Source organism: Scyliorhinus torazame, chromosome 4, assembly GCF_047496885.1.
Source record: "Scyliorhinus torazame isolate Kashiwa2021f chromosome 4, sScyTor2.1, whole genome shotgun sequence".
NCBI lineage: Eukaryota > Metazoa > Chordata > Chondrichthyes > Carcharhiniformes > Scyliorhinidae > Scyliorhinus > Scyliorhinus torazame.
The window spans coordinates 365,665,499-365,684,853 of record NC_092710.1 but is presented as its reverse complement, the minus strand read 5'-3'; the positions used below and the strand labels follow the sequence as shown (position 1 = coordinate 365,684,853).

Sequence of the window (19,355 nt, the reverse complement as noted above, 5' to 3'; positions counted from 1 at the left end):
CAATCGAGAAAGATTTCAGTTGGAGGAAGAAGAACGAAAAAAAAATGGACGATATTATTATACCTGTTTGAGTGTGTTGTTTTTTTTTTTAAACGAAAAGTGTATTTACAGTGTGCATTTCTTAAAGGATAGTGCAAAGGTGAAAAATGAAACCATCTTGAAGTTCATGGTTTATTTTTTTATTCTTGGGGGGAGGTGTCATGTGAGAGTGCCTTCAAGTAATGAGTTTTGAAGAAATGTACCTTTAAGAAATGTATCTGCTCATGTTACTGGAGTGATGTCAGAGTGTGGGTGGAGCTGAGCTCTACTTCTGCTTTTTAGATTCAGTTTGAGAAAAAACTTGGCTGTGTCTGTGTATTTTCAGTGAGCTGCATCTGAAGTCTGCCATCCAAAGACTATCTATGAATCATTTGGTGAACCCAGAATTGTAAAAGGTCTCAATATTGAATGTAAACCTAATGTGCTCCTGTTTGAAGGTTTGTGAAGTCTTTTGAATGTCAAAAGGCAGCTTGTAGGGTTACTTAGTGTTGTATTCTTTGGGGGGTGTATTTGATTTACTGGCTGCTAAGATGTTCACTGTTTGTTTTAGAAAGGTTAACTTGAGTTCATACAATAATCATTGTTTTGCTTTTAAAAATCCTTTTCCATTTCTGCTGTACCACGCCTGTAGAGTGGGCCGTGTGCTCCCCATACCACAATCTATTAATGGTTGTGGGTCAGGTGAACTCCATGATACACTTTGGGGTTCCCTAAACCCTGACCCATAACAATAGACTATTTTCTGAATGGGGAGATGCTTAGGAAGTCAGAAGCACAAAGGGACTTGGGAGTCCTTGTTCACAATTCTCTTAAGGTTAATGTGCAGGTTCAGTCGGCAGTTAGGAAGGCAAATGCAATGTTAGCATTCATGTCAAGAGGGCTAAAGAGCAGGGATGTACTTCTGAGGCTGTATAAGGCTCTGGTCAGACCCCATTTGGAGTATTGTGAGCAGTTTTGGGCCCTGTATCTAAGGAAGGATGGGCTGGCCTTGGAAAGGGTCCAGAGGAGGCTCACAAGAATGATCCCTGGAATGAAGAGCTTGTCGTATGAGGAACGGTTGAGGACTCTGGGTCTGTACTTTTGGAGTTTAGAAGGATGAGGAGGGATCTTATTGAAACTTACAGGATACTGCGAGGCCTGGATAGAGTGGATGTGGAGAGAATGTTTCCACTCTCCAATTGTCACATCTCCCAATGAATTACTCTCTGTCTCTTCATTCTTTAACTTTACACCTCAACATCTTCACAGAATCATTTCACTGAAATGTGGAGAGTTTATCTGATATGAAACTAGTGATGTGATCAGTGACCCAGATTTATTTGTGAGGAAGAATCTAACACGAGACCAAATGTGTAAATGCATCACCCTCTTTATTTCACAGTGAGAATCCATTCCCAGCAGTTTGAAAAACAAAAGACAAACAAAGACTAGAAGACGATGGATTATTTACTGCACCAGACAAACCTGTGAATGGGTCACCTGTTAACGGGAGTCAGATCTGAATCGATCATTTTCTCAGTCACAGATTCAGTCTGTCGATATTCCCAAAGTCAGCTCCCAGTGTGGGTTTGAGGAGATCTGAATGGAAACTTTATTCCATCTTCAGTCTCTGGATTCTAATTTTAAACTGGGATTCTTTCTCCGGTTTAAGGACCAGTTTTAAGCTGCTTCACACCTGGGTCACAAAACTCCCACTTTCACTTTCCTGACCTGGGCCCATCTGTTTCCTGAACTTGGACTGATCTGAGTCAGACCAAACCGGGTTGAGAAACAACCTTTTTAATCATCCCCACCACAATGTCCAGTGTTTGATTCTCAGGACTGGCAGGAAAAGGGAATATTTTACTGCCCACACAGGGTGTGGTCTCCATTAGCAGGTTTCTCCAGTGAGTGATGTGTTCTTCCTACAGTGTCCAGTGTCTATTCCACACAGTCTGTTATATGGTCCATTCCCATTATATTTCAGAGCACAGGACACAGAACTATTCAAACATTGATGCAAAATCTTCCCGATGATGTGATGAAAATCTCATTATTTTACAAATGGTGAACACACTGTCTCTTTACAGTTTAAACATTCCCTTGTAATTAAATAATTCCATCTGGAACTAACTCCGACTGAGAGAGCCCAGGAACAGTCCCACATCTGATCACTCCATGATTTCACATTTAACAGCTTCAATACTCTGTGCTCTGTAACAAATCCCAACTCTTTTCACATCAACTTGAAACATTCTGGTCAGTATGATGGATAAATATGAATATATTCCATGGCTGTGTGAAGATAGAAAATTCTGGAACTATATCTGACACTAGGACCATCTCAGTCTCAGTCTCACAATTTATTGAAAACAAGATTACAGAAAAAGCAAATTAGTGCAGTGATTAATCCCCGTTCCCCAGTAGAGGGCCCACCACCCGGTACAATTGAGTTTTGCCCTGTATCTGTGCAGTGTGGAGACGTGTTCAGCAATGAATTTCAGGTGTTGAAGGGAAACCGAATTATAAATAATATTAAGGGGAAATAGAGCAGGCGGGACTCAGAGACAGTCAAATATATCAGGGCTGGAGTCACATGTACGGTTAACGTGTGGGTGGACGATCACGTGTTTGCTCCACATTTGGTTGGTTAAGTGAGTGGTTAAGAACATGGCAGGTAGAATATGATGTGGTGATGTTTGGGCTCCTTAGTTAAGGGTGGATGATCCGGGTTTAGTGGGAGTGCATTCCCTGTTTATCAGACAGATTACACACTCGAGGGACAGTGTGGGAAGGTGGAGTTAAGGTCGAAGATCAGCCATGATCTTCCTGAATGGTGGAGTGGATTGAAGAGTCTCTGTTTTTATTTAATTTTGAGGCAGACAAAACGGTCCAGACCCAGGTGAGAACCAAGATGGCCGGACAATGTGGGGAGAAACTGGACATCGAGAAAAGAACATTGTTTAGAATCATTGAGCTAAATAATCAATGGGACAGTGTGTGGAAATGAGGAAGAAATGTTCACTGGTGATATGAATGTCGCTGAATAATTTTGAATCTAGAATAAATGCTGCAGTGTGTGTGTGGGAGTCATAATTACTAACTGCCAGTAGAGGGCAATATTTCTAAACAGGGTCACAGGGATTTGGAGATGGACATTGGTGGAATTGTCCAAAATGCCAATATTGACTCAGAGACGTAACCTGTCTGATGAACAGACATTGCGTTCCCTCAAAGGTAAATATAACCATCTTGAGGTAAGGAGATTAAAACTATGCTCAGTATTCCAGATTAAACCCAATGGAAAGTTAAACAGTTTTAGAATAGAGTTAAGCATATCTCACTGTTTCATGTTCAGAACTGCAACAGAACCTTCCAGAAAACCTTGATTCTCCTGTCTTTTCAAAACCCATTCCCAATAGCCCTCCTATGGTAAAAATATCCATGATGAAATATGTGCTATCGAAGGATTGGTTGTCCTGTTCCAGATCCTTCATTAGTTGAAACAGGTGCTCTTCCATTTGCTGTTCATCAACTTTCGTGTCAAAAGCCCTGCAACAGAATTAAGAACAGAGGACTTTAATTTTTACCCTCCTGACAAAACCTGTTTGGAAAGTCGGTTGCCAGGACAACAGGGACAGGAGTTGACCATTCAGCCCATTGAGTCGCCTCCGCCAGTCAGTTATTCCAGGCATTGTCAAACTCGGGGGAGCGACCGCGACTGTTAATCACGCCGGCTGCAAGCGGCCTTCAAAATGGCTGCGAACATGTTAAAAAAAAGCGGCTGCACTGTGCATGCGTGTCAGATCGATGCACTGTGCATGCGTGTCAGATCGATGCACTGTGCATGCGTGTCAGATCGATGCACTGTGCATGCGTGTCAGATCGATGCACTGTGCATGCGTGTCAGATCGATGCACTGTGCATGCGTGTCAGATCGATGCACTGTGCATGCGTGTCAGATCGATGCACTGTGCATGCGTGTCAGATCGATGGCGATCATGTGCAGTGCGGCCGTTTTTTTTTTAAACGGTCGCAGCTTTTTGTTTTACAAGTTCGGGGGGGTTTTATTCATTTAATTTTTTTTAAAATTTATTTTATTCTTTTAATTTTTTTTTATTTTTACAAGTTCGGAGGGGGGGGGTTTATTTGATCAAATTTTACAGGAAAAAAGTGCGGAATTTTGGACAGATGGAGACTCCATACTTTCCCACACCGGAAGGCTTCACCTTCATCCAACAGATTCCATTGGAGGAGCGCGTACGAGGGCCAAAGCGACCCAAAACCATTTCCTCCATTTTTATCAGCAGCAAACAAGGGAAGAGAAAATGGTGGCTCGCGCAGTTTGGCCGGCGTGGGTCACGAAGGTCGGCCGACGCGGGTCACGAAGGTCGGCCAGCGTGGGTCGCAAATGTCGGCCGGCATGGTTCGCGAAGGTCGGCTGGCCTGGGTCCCGAAGGTCGGGCGGTTGGTAAAAATGGGTCCCCGGAAAAAAAGTTTGAAGAAGACTGAGTTAGTCCACAGCTGGGGTAAGATCATCGAGAAGCTGGCCAAGTGGGCAGACAAGTGGCAGATAGAGTTTAACACAGAGAAATGTGAGGTGATGCATTTTACAGAAAGGGTGGAGAGAGTCTATCCAGACTTAATGGCTCAGATCTAAAGAGAGTGCAGTAGCAGAGGGACCTCGGGGTGCCCGCCCAGGATAGATTCTCTGCCATTCCGGCGGGAAAAACGCCAGTGTGAGAAACATTCTTCACAATGTAGTGTGCCAAAGTCAGGATGCCTGGCGCTGCCCACAGAGTTGAGGATGGAGAGCGCCCACAACCCTGGACCCTGGAGCACCACAGCAGTGGGTTGGGGGAGATTGGGACCATGGATCTTCCGTATCATGTGTTCTGGAGGGGGTCCTTCTGCTGGCCTGTTTCTGGGTGACCAATGTTGCTGGAAATCGATCTGCATTTTCAGAAGGTCCACCTTCTTTTGTCAACATGGCTCAGTGTTGTTGGACATCTTTTCAATATGACACCCGGGCAGGAGGGCGGACTACACACCATCCAGGCCTGACCCACTGCTGAAAACAGCGGAAAACACCCAGGTGAATAATTAATGATGGGTGGGAAGATTCGGAGTGTTTTCCGGCAAGCGGCCACGTTCCTGCCCTCGTTCCTGCCCACTTTCATGCCCACTTTCCTGCCCGCTTTCCTGCCCACATTCCTGCCCACGTTGCTACCCACTTTGCTACCCATGTTCCTGCCCACGTTCATGCCCATGTTCCTGCCCATTTTCCTGCCCATGTTCCTGCCCACATTTATGCCCTCATTCCTGCCCACCTTGCTACTCACGTTGCTAACCATGTTCCTGCCCACATTTCTGCCCGCATTCCTGCACACGCTCCTGCTCACTAACCTGCTCACGCTCCTGATCACTCACCTGCTCACGCTCCTGCTCACGCTCCTGCCCACATTCCTGCCCACATTCCAGCTCACGCTCCTGCCCACATTCCAGCACACGTGACTGCCCTTGTTCCTGCCCACGTTCATGCCCACATTCCTGCCCACATTCCTGCCCACATTCCTGCGCACGTTCCTGCCCATGCTACTGCCCATGTATCTGCCCACATTCCTGCACACATTCCTGCCCATGCCCCTGCCAACGTTCCTGCCCATATTTCTGCCCACATTCCTGCCCATGTTTCTGCCCACATTCCTGCCCTCATTCCTGCCCACGCTCCTGCCCACGTTCCAGCCCACGTTCCTGCTCACGTTCCTGCCCATGTTCCTGCCATGCTCCTGCCCATATTCCTGCCCACGCTCCTGATGACTTTCCTGCCCACATTCCTGCCCACATTCCTGCCCACCTTCCTGCCCACGTTCCTGCCCACATTCCTGTCGACATTCCTGCCCACACTCCTGCCTATGCACCTGCCCATGTTCCTGCCCACAGTCCTGCCCACGTTCCTGCCCACGTTCCTGCCCACGCACATGCCCATGTTCCTGCCCACGTTTCTGCCCACATTCCTGCCCACGTTTCTGCCCACATTGCTGCCCACATTCCTGCCCACATTGCTGCCAACATTCCTGCCCACTTTCCTGCCCACGTTTCTGCCCAAGTTCCTGCCCATGTTCCTGTCGACATTCCTGCCCACATTCCTGCCCACATTCCTGCACATGTTCCTGCCCATGCTCCTGCCCACGTTCCTGCCCACGTTACTGCCCACGTTCCTGCCCATGCTACTGCCCATGTATCTGCCCACATTCCTCCCTACATTCCTGCCCACATTCCTGCCCACGCACATGCCCACGTTCCTGCCCTTGTTTCTGCCCACATTCCTGCCCACATTCCTGCCCATGTTTCTGCCCACATTCCTGCCCACGCTCCTGCCCACGTTCCTGCCCATGTTCCTGCCCATGATCCTGTCCATTTTCCTGCCCACATTCCTGCCCACACTCCTGCCAATGTTTCTGCCCACATTCCTGCCCTCATTTCTGCCCACGTTCCTGCCCACATTCCTGCCCACGTTCCTGCCCACATTCCTGCCCACGTTCCTGCCCACATTCCTGCCCACATTTCTGCCCACGTTACTGCTCACGGTCCTGCCCATGTTCCTGCCCACACTCCTGCCCACATTCCTGCCCATGTTCCTGCCCACACTCCTGCCCATGTTCCTGCCCACACTCCTGCCCACGTACCTGCCCACGCTCCTGCCCACGTTCCTGCCCACATTCCTGTCCTCTATCCTGCCCATGTAGCTGCCCATGTTCCTGCCCATGTAGCTGCCCATGCTCCTGCCCATGTTCCTGCCCACATTCCTGCCCACGCTCCTCCCCACACTCCTGCCCACATTACTGCACATGCTCCTGCACATTTTTCTGCCCACATTCCTGCCCACATTACTGCCCACGCTCGTGCCCATGTTTCTGCCCACATTCCTGCCCACGCTCCTCCCCACATTCCTGCCCACACTCCTCCCCACACTCCTGCCCACGTTCCTGCCCATGCTCCCGCACATTTTTCTGCCCACATTCCTGCCCACGCTCATGCCCATGTGTCTGCCCACATTCCTGCCCATGCTCCAGCCCACGCTCCTGCCCATGTTCCTGCCCATGCTCCTGCCCACGTTCCTGCCCATGCTCCTGCCCACGTTCCTGCCGATGTTCCTGCTCACGCTCCTGCCCATGTTCCTGCCCATGCTGCTGCCCACTTTCCTGCCCACATTCCTGCTCACGTTCCTGCCCACGCTCCTGCCCACAAAATAGCACTTAGTCTCAAAATGGGAGAATTGCTCCCTGGGCTGATGTTGATGCAAGAGCTGACAGAAAGGAACATCAATCACAATATATCAGTCACTAAACTCACCTGCCATAGAACCAAACAGGAGGGGCTGTCACTATTTCAACTGTTGGATCTGTTGGTTCAGGCGGGTTGGTGACTTGAGGAACTATCACAAGAAATACTCGGAATTTCTGCTGTATTTCGCCATTTTTCACGTATCCAAAAACTCCCCAAGGTGCAGAGAGAGGAACAATAGTACCTGTGGACAGACACACTGTTACAGCATTTAACTGGGTGATCTGCTGATAGATAGTCAGAGGTTACAGGTCAGGGGGCAGGGTCACTTTGGTGACATGTGGAAAATGTTGTGATATCACTTTAAGGGAATATGCAAATGCCCAAGTTGCCAGGATGGAGAGCAGCATGTGACCAGCATGGTCCCACTCGCAGTGTGAGTGCCGACTGTTGTGTTCTGCTTCTTCATGTAGCATAAGCTGCTTCCTTGATGTCGGCTCTGACAAAGGAAGGTTCAGACTTGGAGATGGTTTAACACATTTATTGAACAGTTAACAATTCTCCTCCTTGAGTTCGACTCTCCTGCTAATCTTGCTATAGTAACTCAGTCTAACTAACCAGTCTGCTCTCAGCCATGCGGTGAGTGTGATGCTTCCTGATCTGCCCCTGTCTCTCTGAGTGTCCTTTTATATGGGTACCTTGTGGTAGTGCCACCTCTGGGTGTCTTGACTGCTCATTGGACGTGTCCTATCTTACTGACCTATTGGTTGAATGTCTGTCAGCTCCCGCTAGTGTTTATTTAGTTGCAGAGTATTTACATGAACCCCTTGTGTGTTTACAGTGATGCACATCAGCACACCGACACCACACCACCCTCCCTGCCCCCCGAGCCCTACACCACCCCCCTCCCTGCCCCCCGAGCCCTTCCCCACACACCCCTCCCTGCCCCCAGTGCCCTACACCACCCCCCTCCCTGCCCCCTGAGCCCTACACCACCCCCTCCCTGCCCCCCCGAGCCCTTCCCCACACACCCCTCCCTGCCCCCCGAGCCCTACACCCCTCACCCCCCTCCCTGCCCCTCGAGCCCTTCCCCACACACCCCTTCCTGCCCCCCGAGCCCTACACCACCCCCCCTCCCTGCCCCCCGAGCCCTACACCATCCCCCTCCCTGCCCCTCGAGCCCTTCCCCACACACCCCTCCCTGCCCCCCCCGAGCCCTACCCCCCTCACCCCCCTCCCTGCCCCCCGAGCCCTACCCCCCTCACCCCCCTCCCTGTCCCCGAGCCCTACAACCCCCACAACCCCCCCTGCCGACACGAGACCTTACACCGCCCCCACACCCGTTGCACAGCTCTCCTTCCACATTACCCCCCTCGTCTTTGTCAAGCCATCAGTTCACCCCCCCCCCCCCATGACCCCAGAACGCACCTCATACTCCTCTCCTGGTTTATTGAGGTGGCTGCTGAGTGTCACAGAGCTGTCCAGATAGACACTGGTGTGTGTCACTGCTGGAAGGGACAGACAGCACAGAGCTGTCCAGATAGACACTGGTGTGTGTCACTGCTGGAAGGGACAGACAGCACAGAGCTGTCCAGATAGACACTGGTGTGTGTCGCTGCTGGAAGGGGGAGACAGCACAGAGCTGTCCAGATAGACACTGGTGTGTGTCACTGCTGGAAGGGACAGACAGCACAGAGCTGTCCAGATAGACACTGGTGTGTGTCGCTGCTGGAAGGGACAGACAGCACAGAGCTGTCCAGATAGACACTGGTGTGTGTCACTGCTGGAAGGGACAGACAACACAGAGCTGTCCAGATAGACACTGGTGTGTGTCACTGCTGGAAGGGACATACAGCACAGAGCTGTCCAGATAGACACTGGTGTGTGTCACTGCTGGAAGGGACAGACAGCACAGAGCTGTCCAGATAGACACTGGTGTGTGTCGCTGCTGGAAGGGACAGGCAGCACAGAGCTGTCCAGATAGACACTGGTGTGTGTCACTGCTGGAAGGGACAGACAGCACAGAGCTGTCCAGATAGACACTGGTGTGTGTCACTGCTGGAAGGGACAGACAACACAGAGCTGTCCAGATAGACACTGGTGTGTGTCACTGCTGGAAGGGACAGGCAGCACAGAGCTGTCCAGATAGACACTGGTGTGTGTCACTGCTGGAAGGGACAGGCAGCACAGAGCTGTCCAGATAGACACTGGTGTGTGTCACTGCTGGAAGGGACATACAGCACAGAGCTGTCCAGATAGACACTGGTGTGTGTCACTGCTGGAAGGGACAGACAGCACAGAGCTGTCCAGATAGACACTGGTGTGTGTCACTGCTGGAAGTGACAGACAGCACAGAGCTGTCCAGATAGACACTGGTGTGTGTCACTGCTGGAAGGGGGAGACAGCACAGAGCTGTCCAGATAGACACTGGTGTGTGTCACTGCTGGAAGGGACAGACAGCACAGAGCTGTCCAGATAGACACTGGTGTGTGTCACTGCTGGAAGTGACAGAGAGCACAGAGCTGTCCAGATAGACACTGGTGTGTGTCACTGCTGGAAGGGACAGACAGCACAGAGCTGTCCAGATAGACACTGGTGTGTGTCACTGCTGGAAGGGACAGACAGCACAGAGCTGTCCAGATAGACACTGGTGTGTGTCACTGCTGGAAGTGACAGAGAGCACAGAGCTGTCCAGATAGACACTGGTGTGTGTCACTGCTGGAAGGGACAGACAGCACAGAGCTGTCCAGATAGACACTGGTGTGTGTCGCTGCTGGAAGGGGAAGACAGCACAGAGCTGTCCAGATAGACACTGGTGTGTGACACTGCTGGAAGGGACAGACAGCACAGAGCTGTCCAGATAGACACTGGGGTGTGTCACTGCTGGAAGTGACAGACAGCACAGAGCTGTCCAGATAGACACTGGTGTGTGTCACTGCTGGAAGGGACAGACAGCACAGAGCTGTCCAGATAGACACTGGTGTGTGTCACTGCTGGAAGGGGGAGGCAGCACAGAGCTGTCCAGAAAGACACTGGTGTGTGTCATTGCTGGAAGAGGGAGACAGCACAGAGCTGTCCAGATAGACACTGGTGTGTGTCACTGCTGGAAGGGGGAGGCAGCACAGAGCTGTCCAGAAAGACACTGGTGTGTGTCATTGCTGGAAGGGACAGGCAGCACAGAGCTGTCCAGATAGACACTAGTGTGTGTCACTGCTGGAAGGGGGAGACAGCACAGAGCTGTGCAGATAGACACTGGTGTGTGTCACTGCTGGAAGGGACAGACAGCACAGAGCTGTCCAGATAGACACTGGTGTGTGTCACTGCTGGAAGTGACAGACAGCACAGAGCTGTCCAGATAGACACTGGTGTGTGTCGCTGCTGGAAGGGACAGACAGCACAGAGCTGTCCAGATAGACACTGGTGTGTGTCACTGCTGGAAGGGACAGGCAGCACAGAGCTGTCCAGATAGACACTAGTGTGTGTCACTGCTGGAAGGGGGAGACAGCACAGAGCTGTCCAGATAGACACTGGTGTGTGTCACTGCTGGAAGGGACAGACAGCACAGAGCTGTCCAGATAGACACTGGTGTGTGTCACTGCTGGAAGGGACAGGCAGCACAGAGCTGTCCAGATAGACACTAGTGTGTGTCACTGCTGGAAGGGGGAGACAGCACAGAGCTGTGCAGATAGACACTGGTGTGTGTCACTGCTGGAAGGGACAGACAGCACAGAGCTGTCCAGATAGACACTGGTGTGTGTCACTGCTGGAAGGGGGAGACAGCACAGAGCTGTCCAGATAGACACTGGTGTGTGTCACTGCTGGAAGGGACAGGCAGCACAGAGCTGTCCAGATAGACACTAGTGTGTGTCACTGCTGGAAGGGGGAGACAGCACAGAGCTGTGCAGATAGACACTGGTGTGTGTCACTGCTGGAAGGGGGAGACAGCACAGAGCTGTCCAGATAGACACTGGTGTGTGTCGCTGCTGGAAGGGACAGGCTGCACAGAGCTGTCCAGATAGACACTGGTGTTTGTCACTGCTGGAAGGGACCGACAGCACAGAGCTGTCCAGATAGACACTGGTGTGTGTCACTGCTGGAAGTGACAGAGAGCACAGAGCTGTCCAGATAGACACTGGTGTGTGTCACTGCTGGAAGGGGGAGACAGCACAGAGCTGTCCAGATAGACACTGGTGTGTGTCACTGCTGGAAGGGACAGACAGCACAGAGCTGTCCAGATAGACACTGATGTGTGTCACTGCTGGAAGGGACAGACAGCACAGAGCTGTCCAGATAGACACTGGTGTGTGTCACTGCTGGAAGGGACAGACAGCACAGAGCTGTCCAGATAGACACTGGTGTGTGTCGCTGCTGGAAGGGGGAGACAGCACAGAGCTGTCCAGATAGACACTGGTGTGTGTCACTGCTGGAAGGGGGAGACAGCACAGAGCTGTCCAGATAGACACTGGTGTGTGTCACTGCTGGAAGGGACAGACAGCACAGAGCTGTCCAGATAGACACTGGTGTGTGTCACTGCTGGAAGGGACAGACAGCACAGAGCTGTCCAGATAGACACTGGTGTGTGTCACTGCTGGAAGGGACAGACAGCACAGAGCTGTCCAGATAGACACTGGTGTGTGTCGCTGCTGGAAGGGACAGACAGCACAGAGCTGTCCAGATAGACACTGGTGTGTGTCGCTGCCGGAAGGGACAGACAGCACAGAGCTGTCCAGATAGACACTGGTGTGTGTCGCTGCTGGAAGGGACAGACAGCACAGAGCTGTACAGATAGACACTGGTGTGTGTCGCTGCTGGAAGGGACAGACAGCACAGAGCTGTCCAGATAGACACTGGTGTGTGTCGCTGCTGGAGGGGGAGAAGGAGACTCCTGTACTCGCAGCCCTGGCACAATACTGAACGGGAAACGGTGGCACAGGCGTGTCCATGGGTCCAGCAGCACGGTGCTGCCCATGAAGACGAGCTGGGCATGGAGACGGAGGGCAGGAAGTGTGGTGAACGATGCATCAGGAGCGGCGCAGCACTGTGGCAGTGTTGCATTCACCTCAAATCTTGGGTGAACCGAGAGCCCCCTGCTCACGCCAGCCTTCATCACCATTAACCCGCCATTGGGAGACTTGTAACAGAATTTTACACCAGCGGGTATTCGACGGTCTGGCTCCCACCAGATTCACCGCATCCAGCCGGCACTAAGAGAATTGGGAGAATGGGGTCCCTGGTTTAACAGAGCTGTGAGTGAGGTCGGTCTCATTGCTCTATTGGACTGATCCATTTAATTGCACGGACCCTCTCTTCACTTTCCCCATTCGTTAAACATTTCTCTGTTGAATTTTAGCCTTGCATTTGTTTCCAGTTCATTCCCGTGACTTCCGGCCTCCCCAGAGTTGGATTTGGAGAGGGTTTTCCAAAGATGTTACATTCGCGCCACACAAGTGTCCGGCAATGACCATCTCCGACAAGAGAGGGTCTCACCCTCGCCCCAGAGAGCGGGGAGTCTGTGGAATTTGAAGAAGGAATTAGATTTGATCTCGGGGCGAAAGGGATCGAGGGAGATGGGGGAAGGTGGGATCAGGGTATTGAACTTGATGATCAGCCATGATCAGAATGAATGGCGGGGCAGGCTCGAAGGGCCGAATGGCCTCCTCCTGCTTCTATTTTCCCGGTTTGTTTCTATGTGTGTAAGTAGCCCAAACAGCGCCTCAACCCACTGGTCACATGTGACCGCGGAACGCTCTGGGATTGACAATTCTTTGCTCAGTGTGTCAGTCTGTACAGAAAGTTTCAAACGTGACAGGTTAAAGAGTGAGTGGCTGTTTTAGAATCTGTTGTTACTTTGAAGGAACATCTGACATACCTGCAACATTCCCACAACGTGCATAACTGAATAGTTTGTCCAGACCGATCGCCAGCGCACTTTTAATATCCACGGCATCAACGTCAGTTTCAATCCTCCGGCGTTCTTTGAATTGCACCTCAAGGTAATTCTAAAACATGAAAATAAAATCCATCACCATGTGACACAACTGAACTCGCACCAAAACACATCAGTGTTGAGGGGACTGTCCTCGGTTCCCATGTGTGGGAGCAGTATTCATGTCCTGTGATAGGGAGACCCCCCCTCACAGAGACCCCTGTGACAGGGAGACCCCCACAGAGTCCCCTGTGACAGGGAGACCCCCCCTCACAGAGACCCCTGTGATAGGGAGACCCCCACAGAGTCCCCTGTGACAGGGAGACCCCCCCTCACAGAGACCCCTGTGATAGGGAGACCCCCACATAGAGACCCCTGTGATAGGGAGATCCTCACAGAGACCCCAGTGATAGGGAGACCCCCACAGAGACCCCTGTGATAGGGAGACCCCCACAGAGACCCCTGTGATAGGGAGACCCCCCCCCAAGAGACCCCAGTGATAGGGAGACTCCCACAGAGACCCCTGTGATAGGGAGAACCCACAGAGACCCCTGTGATAGGGAGACCCCCCCACAGAGACCCCAGTGATAGGGAGACCCCCACAGATACCCCAGTGATAGGGAGACCCCCACAGAGACCCCTGTGATAGGGAGACCCCCCCACAGAGACCCCAGTGATAGGGAGACCCCCACAGAGACCCCAGTGATAGGGAGACCCCCACAGAGAACCCTGTGATAGGGAGACCCCCACAGAGACCCCTGTGATAGGGTGACCCCCCTATTTTGACCCCCTTCCTGCAGGAATCCCCTCCACAGGCGACTCCCCACATTAAGACCCCCCCCCCCACAGACACACAGAAGATGAACCCACCCCTGCCTGGAAGCTCAGAGCAGTCCAAACAGGGTCAGTTAGTGCCCCCCTATTACAGGGGTCCCTGTGGGGGGCTCCCTATCACAGGGGTCTCTGTGGGGTCTCCCTATCCCAGGGGTCTCTGTGCGGGGGTCTCTCTATCCCAGGGGTCTCTGTGTGGGGGGTCTCCCTATCACTGGCGTCTCTGTGGGGGGGGGAGTCTCCCTATCACAGGGGTCTCTGTAGGAGGGGTCTCCTGATGACAGATGTATTTGTCGGGAAGGTCTCCCTATCACAGGGGTCTCTGTGGGGGTGGGGGTCTCCCTATCACAGGGATCTCTGTGGGCGGTTCTCCCTATCACAGGGGTCCCTGTTGGGGGGGGGGGTCTCCCTATCAAAGGGGTCCCTGTTGGGGTCTCCCTATCACAGGGGTCCCTGTGGGGGTGGGTCTCCCAATCACAGGGGTCCCTGTTGGGATCTCCCTATCACAGGTGTCTCTGTGGGGGGGGCTCCCTATCACTGGCGTCTCTGTGGGGGGGGGGTCTCCCTATCACAGAGGTCTCTGTGGGAGGGGTCTCCTTATGACAGGGGTTTTTGTCGGGGGGGGGGGTCTCCCTATCACAGCGGTCTCTGTGGGGGGGGTCTCTCTATCACAGGGGTCTCTGTGGGGGGGGGTCTCCCTATCACAGAGGTCTCTGTGGGAGGGGTCTCCTTATGACAGGGGTTTTTGTCGGGGGGGGGGGGTCTCCCTATCACAGGGGTCTCTGTGGGGGGGGTCTCTCTATCACAGGGATCTCTGTGGGGTGTTCTCCCTATCAGAGTAGTCTCCGTGGGGGGTCTCCCTATCCCAGGGGCCTCTGTTTGGGGGTCTCCCTATCACTGGGTCTCTGTGGGGAGGGGTCTCTCTATCACAGGGATCTCTATGGGGGGTTCTCCCTATCAGAGTGGTCTCCGTGGGGGGTCTCCCTATCCCAGGGGCCTCTGTTTGGGGGTCTCCCTATCACAGGGGTCCCTGTTGGGGAGGGGTCTCCCTATCACAGGGGTCTCCGTGGGGAGAGTCTCCCTATCACTGGTGTCTCTGTGAGGGGAGTCTCCCTATCACTGGCGTCTCTGTGGGGGGGGGGGGGTCTCCCTATCACAGGGGTCTCCGTGGGGGGGGGTCTCCTTCTGACAGGGGTCTCTGTCGGGGGTGTCTCCCTATCACAGGGGTCTCTGTGGGGGGGGTCTCCCTATCACAGGGATGTCTGTGGGGGTGTCTCCCTATCACAGGGGTCTCTGTGGGTGTTGCCCGTATTACAGGAGACCCTGTGGGGGGGAGGGGGTTGGGTCACCCCTGTACGTGTGGGTCAGGAGAGTCCCGTTTCAAACCAGGGGGTTGGGGGCTGCAGTGCGGTGTGGTGGGTGGGAGGGGTGAGGGGTGATGGGGGGGCTGTGCAGTGTGGTGGGGAGAGAGGGTGTGGGATGATGGGGGGGGCTGTGCAGTGTGGTGGGGAGAGAGGGTGAGGGATGATGGGGGGGCTGTGCGGTGTGGTGGGGAGAGAGGGTGTGGGATGATGGGGGGGGCTGTGCAGTGTGGTGGGGAGAGAGGGTGAGGGATGATGGGGGGGCTGTGCGGTGTGGTGGGGAGGGAGGGTGAGGGCTGATGGGGGGGGCTGTGCGGTGTGGTGGGGAGAGAGGGTGAGGGATGATGGGGGGGGCTGTGCGGTGTGGTGGGGACAGAGGGTGAGGGATGATGGGGGGGGGCTGTGCGGTGTGGTGGGGAGAGAGGGTGAGGGATGATGGGGGGGGCTGTGTGGTGTGGTGGGGAGGGAGGGTGAGGGCTGATGGGGGGGCTGTGCGGTGTGGTGGGGAGAGAGGGTGAGGGATGATGGGGGGGGCTGTGCGGTGTGGTGGGGCAGGAGGGTGAGGGGTAATGGGGGGGCTGTGCGGTGTGGTGGGGAGAGAGGGTGAGGGATGATGGGGGGGGCGGTGCGGTGTGGTGGGGAGCGAGGGTGAGGGATGATGGGGGGGGCTGTGCAGTGTGGTGGGGAGAGAGGGTGTGGGATGATGGGGGGGGGCTGTGTGGTGTGGTGGGGAGGGAGGGTGAGGGATGATGGGGGGGGGGCTGTGCAGTGTGGTGGGGAGAGAGGGTGTGGGATGATGGGGGGGGGCTGTGTGGTGTGGTGGGGAGGGAGGGTGAGGGATGATGGGGGGGCTGTGCAGTGTGGTGGGGAGAGAGGGTGTGGGATGATGGGGGGGGCTGTGTGGTGTGGTGGGGAGGGAGGGTGAGGGATGATGGGGGGGGGCTGTGCAGTGTGGTGGGGAGAGAGGGTGAGGGATGATGGGGGGGGCTGTGCGGTGTGGTGGGGCAGGAGGGTGAGGGGTGATGGGGGGGCTGTGCGGCGTGGTGGGGAAAGAGGGTGAGGGATGATGGGGGGGGCTGTGCGGTGGGGTGGGGAGAGAGGGTGTGGGATGATGGGGGGGGGGGGGCTGTGCAGTGTGGTGGGGAAGGAGGGTGAGGGATGATGGGGGGGCTGTGCAGTGTGGTGGGGAAGGAGGGTGAGGGATGATGGGGGGGGCTGTGCGGCGTGGTGGGGAGGGAGGGTGAGGGATGATGGAGGGGGGGTTCGGTGTGGTGGGGAGGGAGGGTGAGGGGTGATGGTGCGGCTGTGCAGTGTGGTGGGGAAGGAGGGTGAGGGGTGATGGGGGGGGCTGTGCGGTGTGGTGGGGAGGGAGGGTGACGGATGATGGGGGGGGGCTGTGCAGTGTGGTGGGGAAGGAGGGTGAGGGATGATGGGGGGGCTGTGCGGTGTGGTGGGGAGGGAGGGTGAGGGATGATGGGGGGGCTGTGCGGTGTGGTGGGGAGGGAGGGTGAGGGATGATGGGGGGGTCTGTGCAGTGTGGTGGGGAGAGAGGGTGAGGGATGATGGGGGGGGGCTGTGCAGTGTGGTGGGGAAGGAGGGTGAGGGATGATGGGGGGGCTGTGCGGTGTGGTGTGGAGGGAGTGTGAGGGATGATGGGGGGGCTGTGCGGTGTGGTGGGGAGGGAGGGTGAGGGATGATGGGGGGGGCTGTGCGGTGTGGTGGGGAGAGAGGGTGAGGGATGATGGGGGGGCTGTGCAGTGTGGTGGGGTGGGAGGGTGAGGGATGATGGGGGGGCTGTGCGGTGTGGTGGGGAAGGAGGGTGAGGGATGATGGGGGGGGCTGTGCGGTGTGGTGGGGAAGGAGGGTGAGGGATGATGGGGGGGCTGTGCGGTGTGGTGGGGAGGGAGTGTGAGGGATGATGGGGGGGCTGTGCAGTGTGGTGGGGAGGGAGGGTGAGGGATGATGGGGGGGCTGTGCGGTGTGGTGGGGAAGGAGGGTGAGGGATGATGGGGGAGGGCTGTGCAGTGTGGTGGGGTGGGAGGGTGAGGGATGATGGGGGGGGGCTGTGCGGTGTGGTGGGGAGGGAGAGTGAGGGGTGATGGGGGGGGGGCGGTGTGGTAGGGAGAGATGTGATGGGGGGTGCAGTGTGGTGGGGAGGGAGGGTGAGGGATGATGGGGGGGGGCTGTGCGGTGTGGTGGGGAGAGAGGGTGAGGGATGATGGGGGGGGCTGTGCGGTGTGGTGGGGAGAGAGGGTGAGGGATGATGGGGGGGGCTGTGCAGTGTGGTGGGGAGGGAGGGTGTGGGATGATGGGGGGGCTGTGCGGTGTGGTGGGGAAGGAGGGTGAGGGATGATGGGGGGGGCTGTGCAGTGTGGTGGGGAGGGAGGGTGTGGGATGATGGGGGGGCTGTGCAGTGTGGTGGGGAGGGAGAGTGAGGGGTGATGGGGGGGGGCGGTGTGGTAGGGAGAGATGTGATGGGGGGGTGCAGTGTGGTGGGGAGGGAGGGTGAGGGATGATGGGGGGGCTGTGCGGTGTGGTGGGGAGGGAGGGTGAGGGATGATGGGGGGGGGCTGTGCGGTGTGGTGGGGAGGGAGAGTGAGGGGTGATGGGGGGGGGGGGCGGTGTGGTAGGGAGAGATGTGATGGGGGGGTGCAGTGTGGTGGGGAGGGAGGGTGAGGGATGATGGGGGGGCTGTGCGGTGTGGTGGGGATAGAGGGTGAGGGATGATGGGGGGAGCTGTGCGGTGTGGTGGGGAGGGAGGGTGAGGGATGATGGGGGGGCTGTGCGGTGTGGTGGGGAAGGAGGGTGAGGGATGATGGGGGGGGGGGCTGTGCGGTGTGGTGGGGAGAGAGGGTGAGGGGTGATGGGGGGGCTGTGCAGTGTGGTGGGGAGGGAGGGTGTGGGATGATGGGGGGGCTGTGCAGTGTTGTGGGGAGGGAGTGTGAGGGATGATGGGGGGGGCTGTGCGGTGTGGTGGGGAAGGAGGGTGAGGGATGATGGGGGGGGCGGTGCGGTGTGGTGGGGAGGGAGGGTGAGGGATGATGGGGGGGCTGTGCGGTGTGGTGGGGAGGGAGGGTGAGGGCTGATGGGGGGGCTGTGCAGTGTGGTGGGGAAGGAGGGTGAGGGATGATGGGGGGGGCTGTGCGGTGTGGTGGGGAAGGAGGGTGAGGGGTGATGGGGGGGGCTGTGCAGTGTGGTGGGGAAGGAGGGTGAGGGGTGATGGGGGGGGGCTGTGCAGTGTGGTGGGGAGGGAGGGTGAGGGGTGATGGGGGGGCTGTGCGGTGTGGTGGGGAGGGAGGGTGAGGGATGTTGGGGAGGGGGTGCTGTGCAGTGGGGTGGGGAGGGAGGGTGAGGGGTGATGGGGGGGGCTGTGCGCTGTGGTGGGGAGGGAGGGTGAGGGATGATGGGGGGGGCTGTGCGGTGTGGTGGGGAAGGAGGGTGAGGGATGATGGGGGGGCTGTGCGGTGTGGTGGGGAGGGAGGGTGAGGGATGATGGGGGGGGCTGTGCGGTGTGGTGGGGAAGGAGGGTGAGGGATGATGGGGGGTGCTGTGCGGTGTGGTGGGGCGGGAGGGTGAGGGATGATGGGGGGCTGTGCGGTGTGGTGGGGAGAGAGGGTGAGGTCTGATAGGGGGGGGCTGTGCAGTGTGGTGGGGAGAGAGGGTGAGGGGTGATGGGGGGGCTGTGCAGTGTGGTGGGGAGAGAGGGTGAGAGGTGATGGGGGGGGCGCTGTGCAGTGTGGTGGGGAGGGAGGGTGTGGGATGATGGGGGGGGGCTGTGTGGTGTGGTGGGGAGTGAGGGTGTGGGATGATGGGGGGCGCTGTGCAGTGTGGTGGGGAGGGAGGGTGAGGGATGATGGGGGGCTGTGCAGTGTGGTGGGGAGGGAGGGTGAGGGATGATGGGGGGGGCTGTGCGGTGTGGTGGGGAAGGAGGG

At 56.0% G+C, this 19,355-nt stretch overlaps 1 protein-coding gene across 1 annotated transcript in view; it reads right to left on the bottom strand.

Annotated features, from left to right (window-relative positions):
* Nucleotides 1-1,440: 1,440 nt before the first annotated feature.
* The window catches only part of LOC140411529 (uncharacterized), a 34,166-nt gene continuing 16,251 nt past the window's right edge, over nucleotides 1,441-19,355 (bottom strand). The window contains exons 2-4 of the mRNA XM_072500616.1: nucleotides 13,175-13,304; nucleotides 7,375-7,549; nucleotides 1,441-3,570 (exon numbers count right to left, since the gene is read on the bottom strand). Coding sequence (XP_072356717.1) covers nucleotides 3,348-3,570; nucleotides 7,375-7,549; nucleotides 13,175-13,304 — 528 coding nt within the window. The 3' untranslated portion in view covers nucleotides 1,441-3,347. The remainder of the gene's footprint in view (nucleotides 3,571-7,374; nucleotides 7,550-13,174; nucleotides 13,305-19,355) is intronic.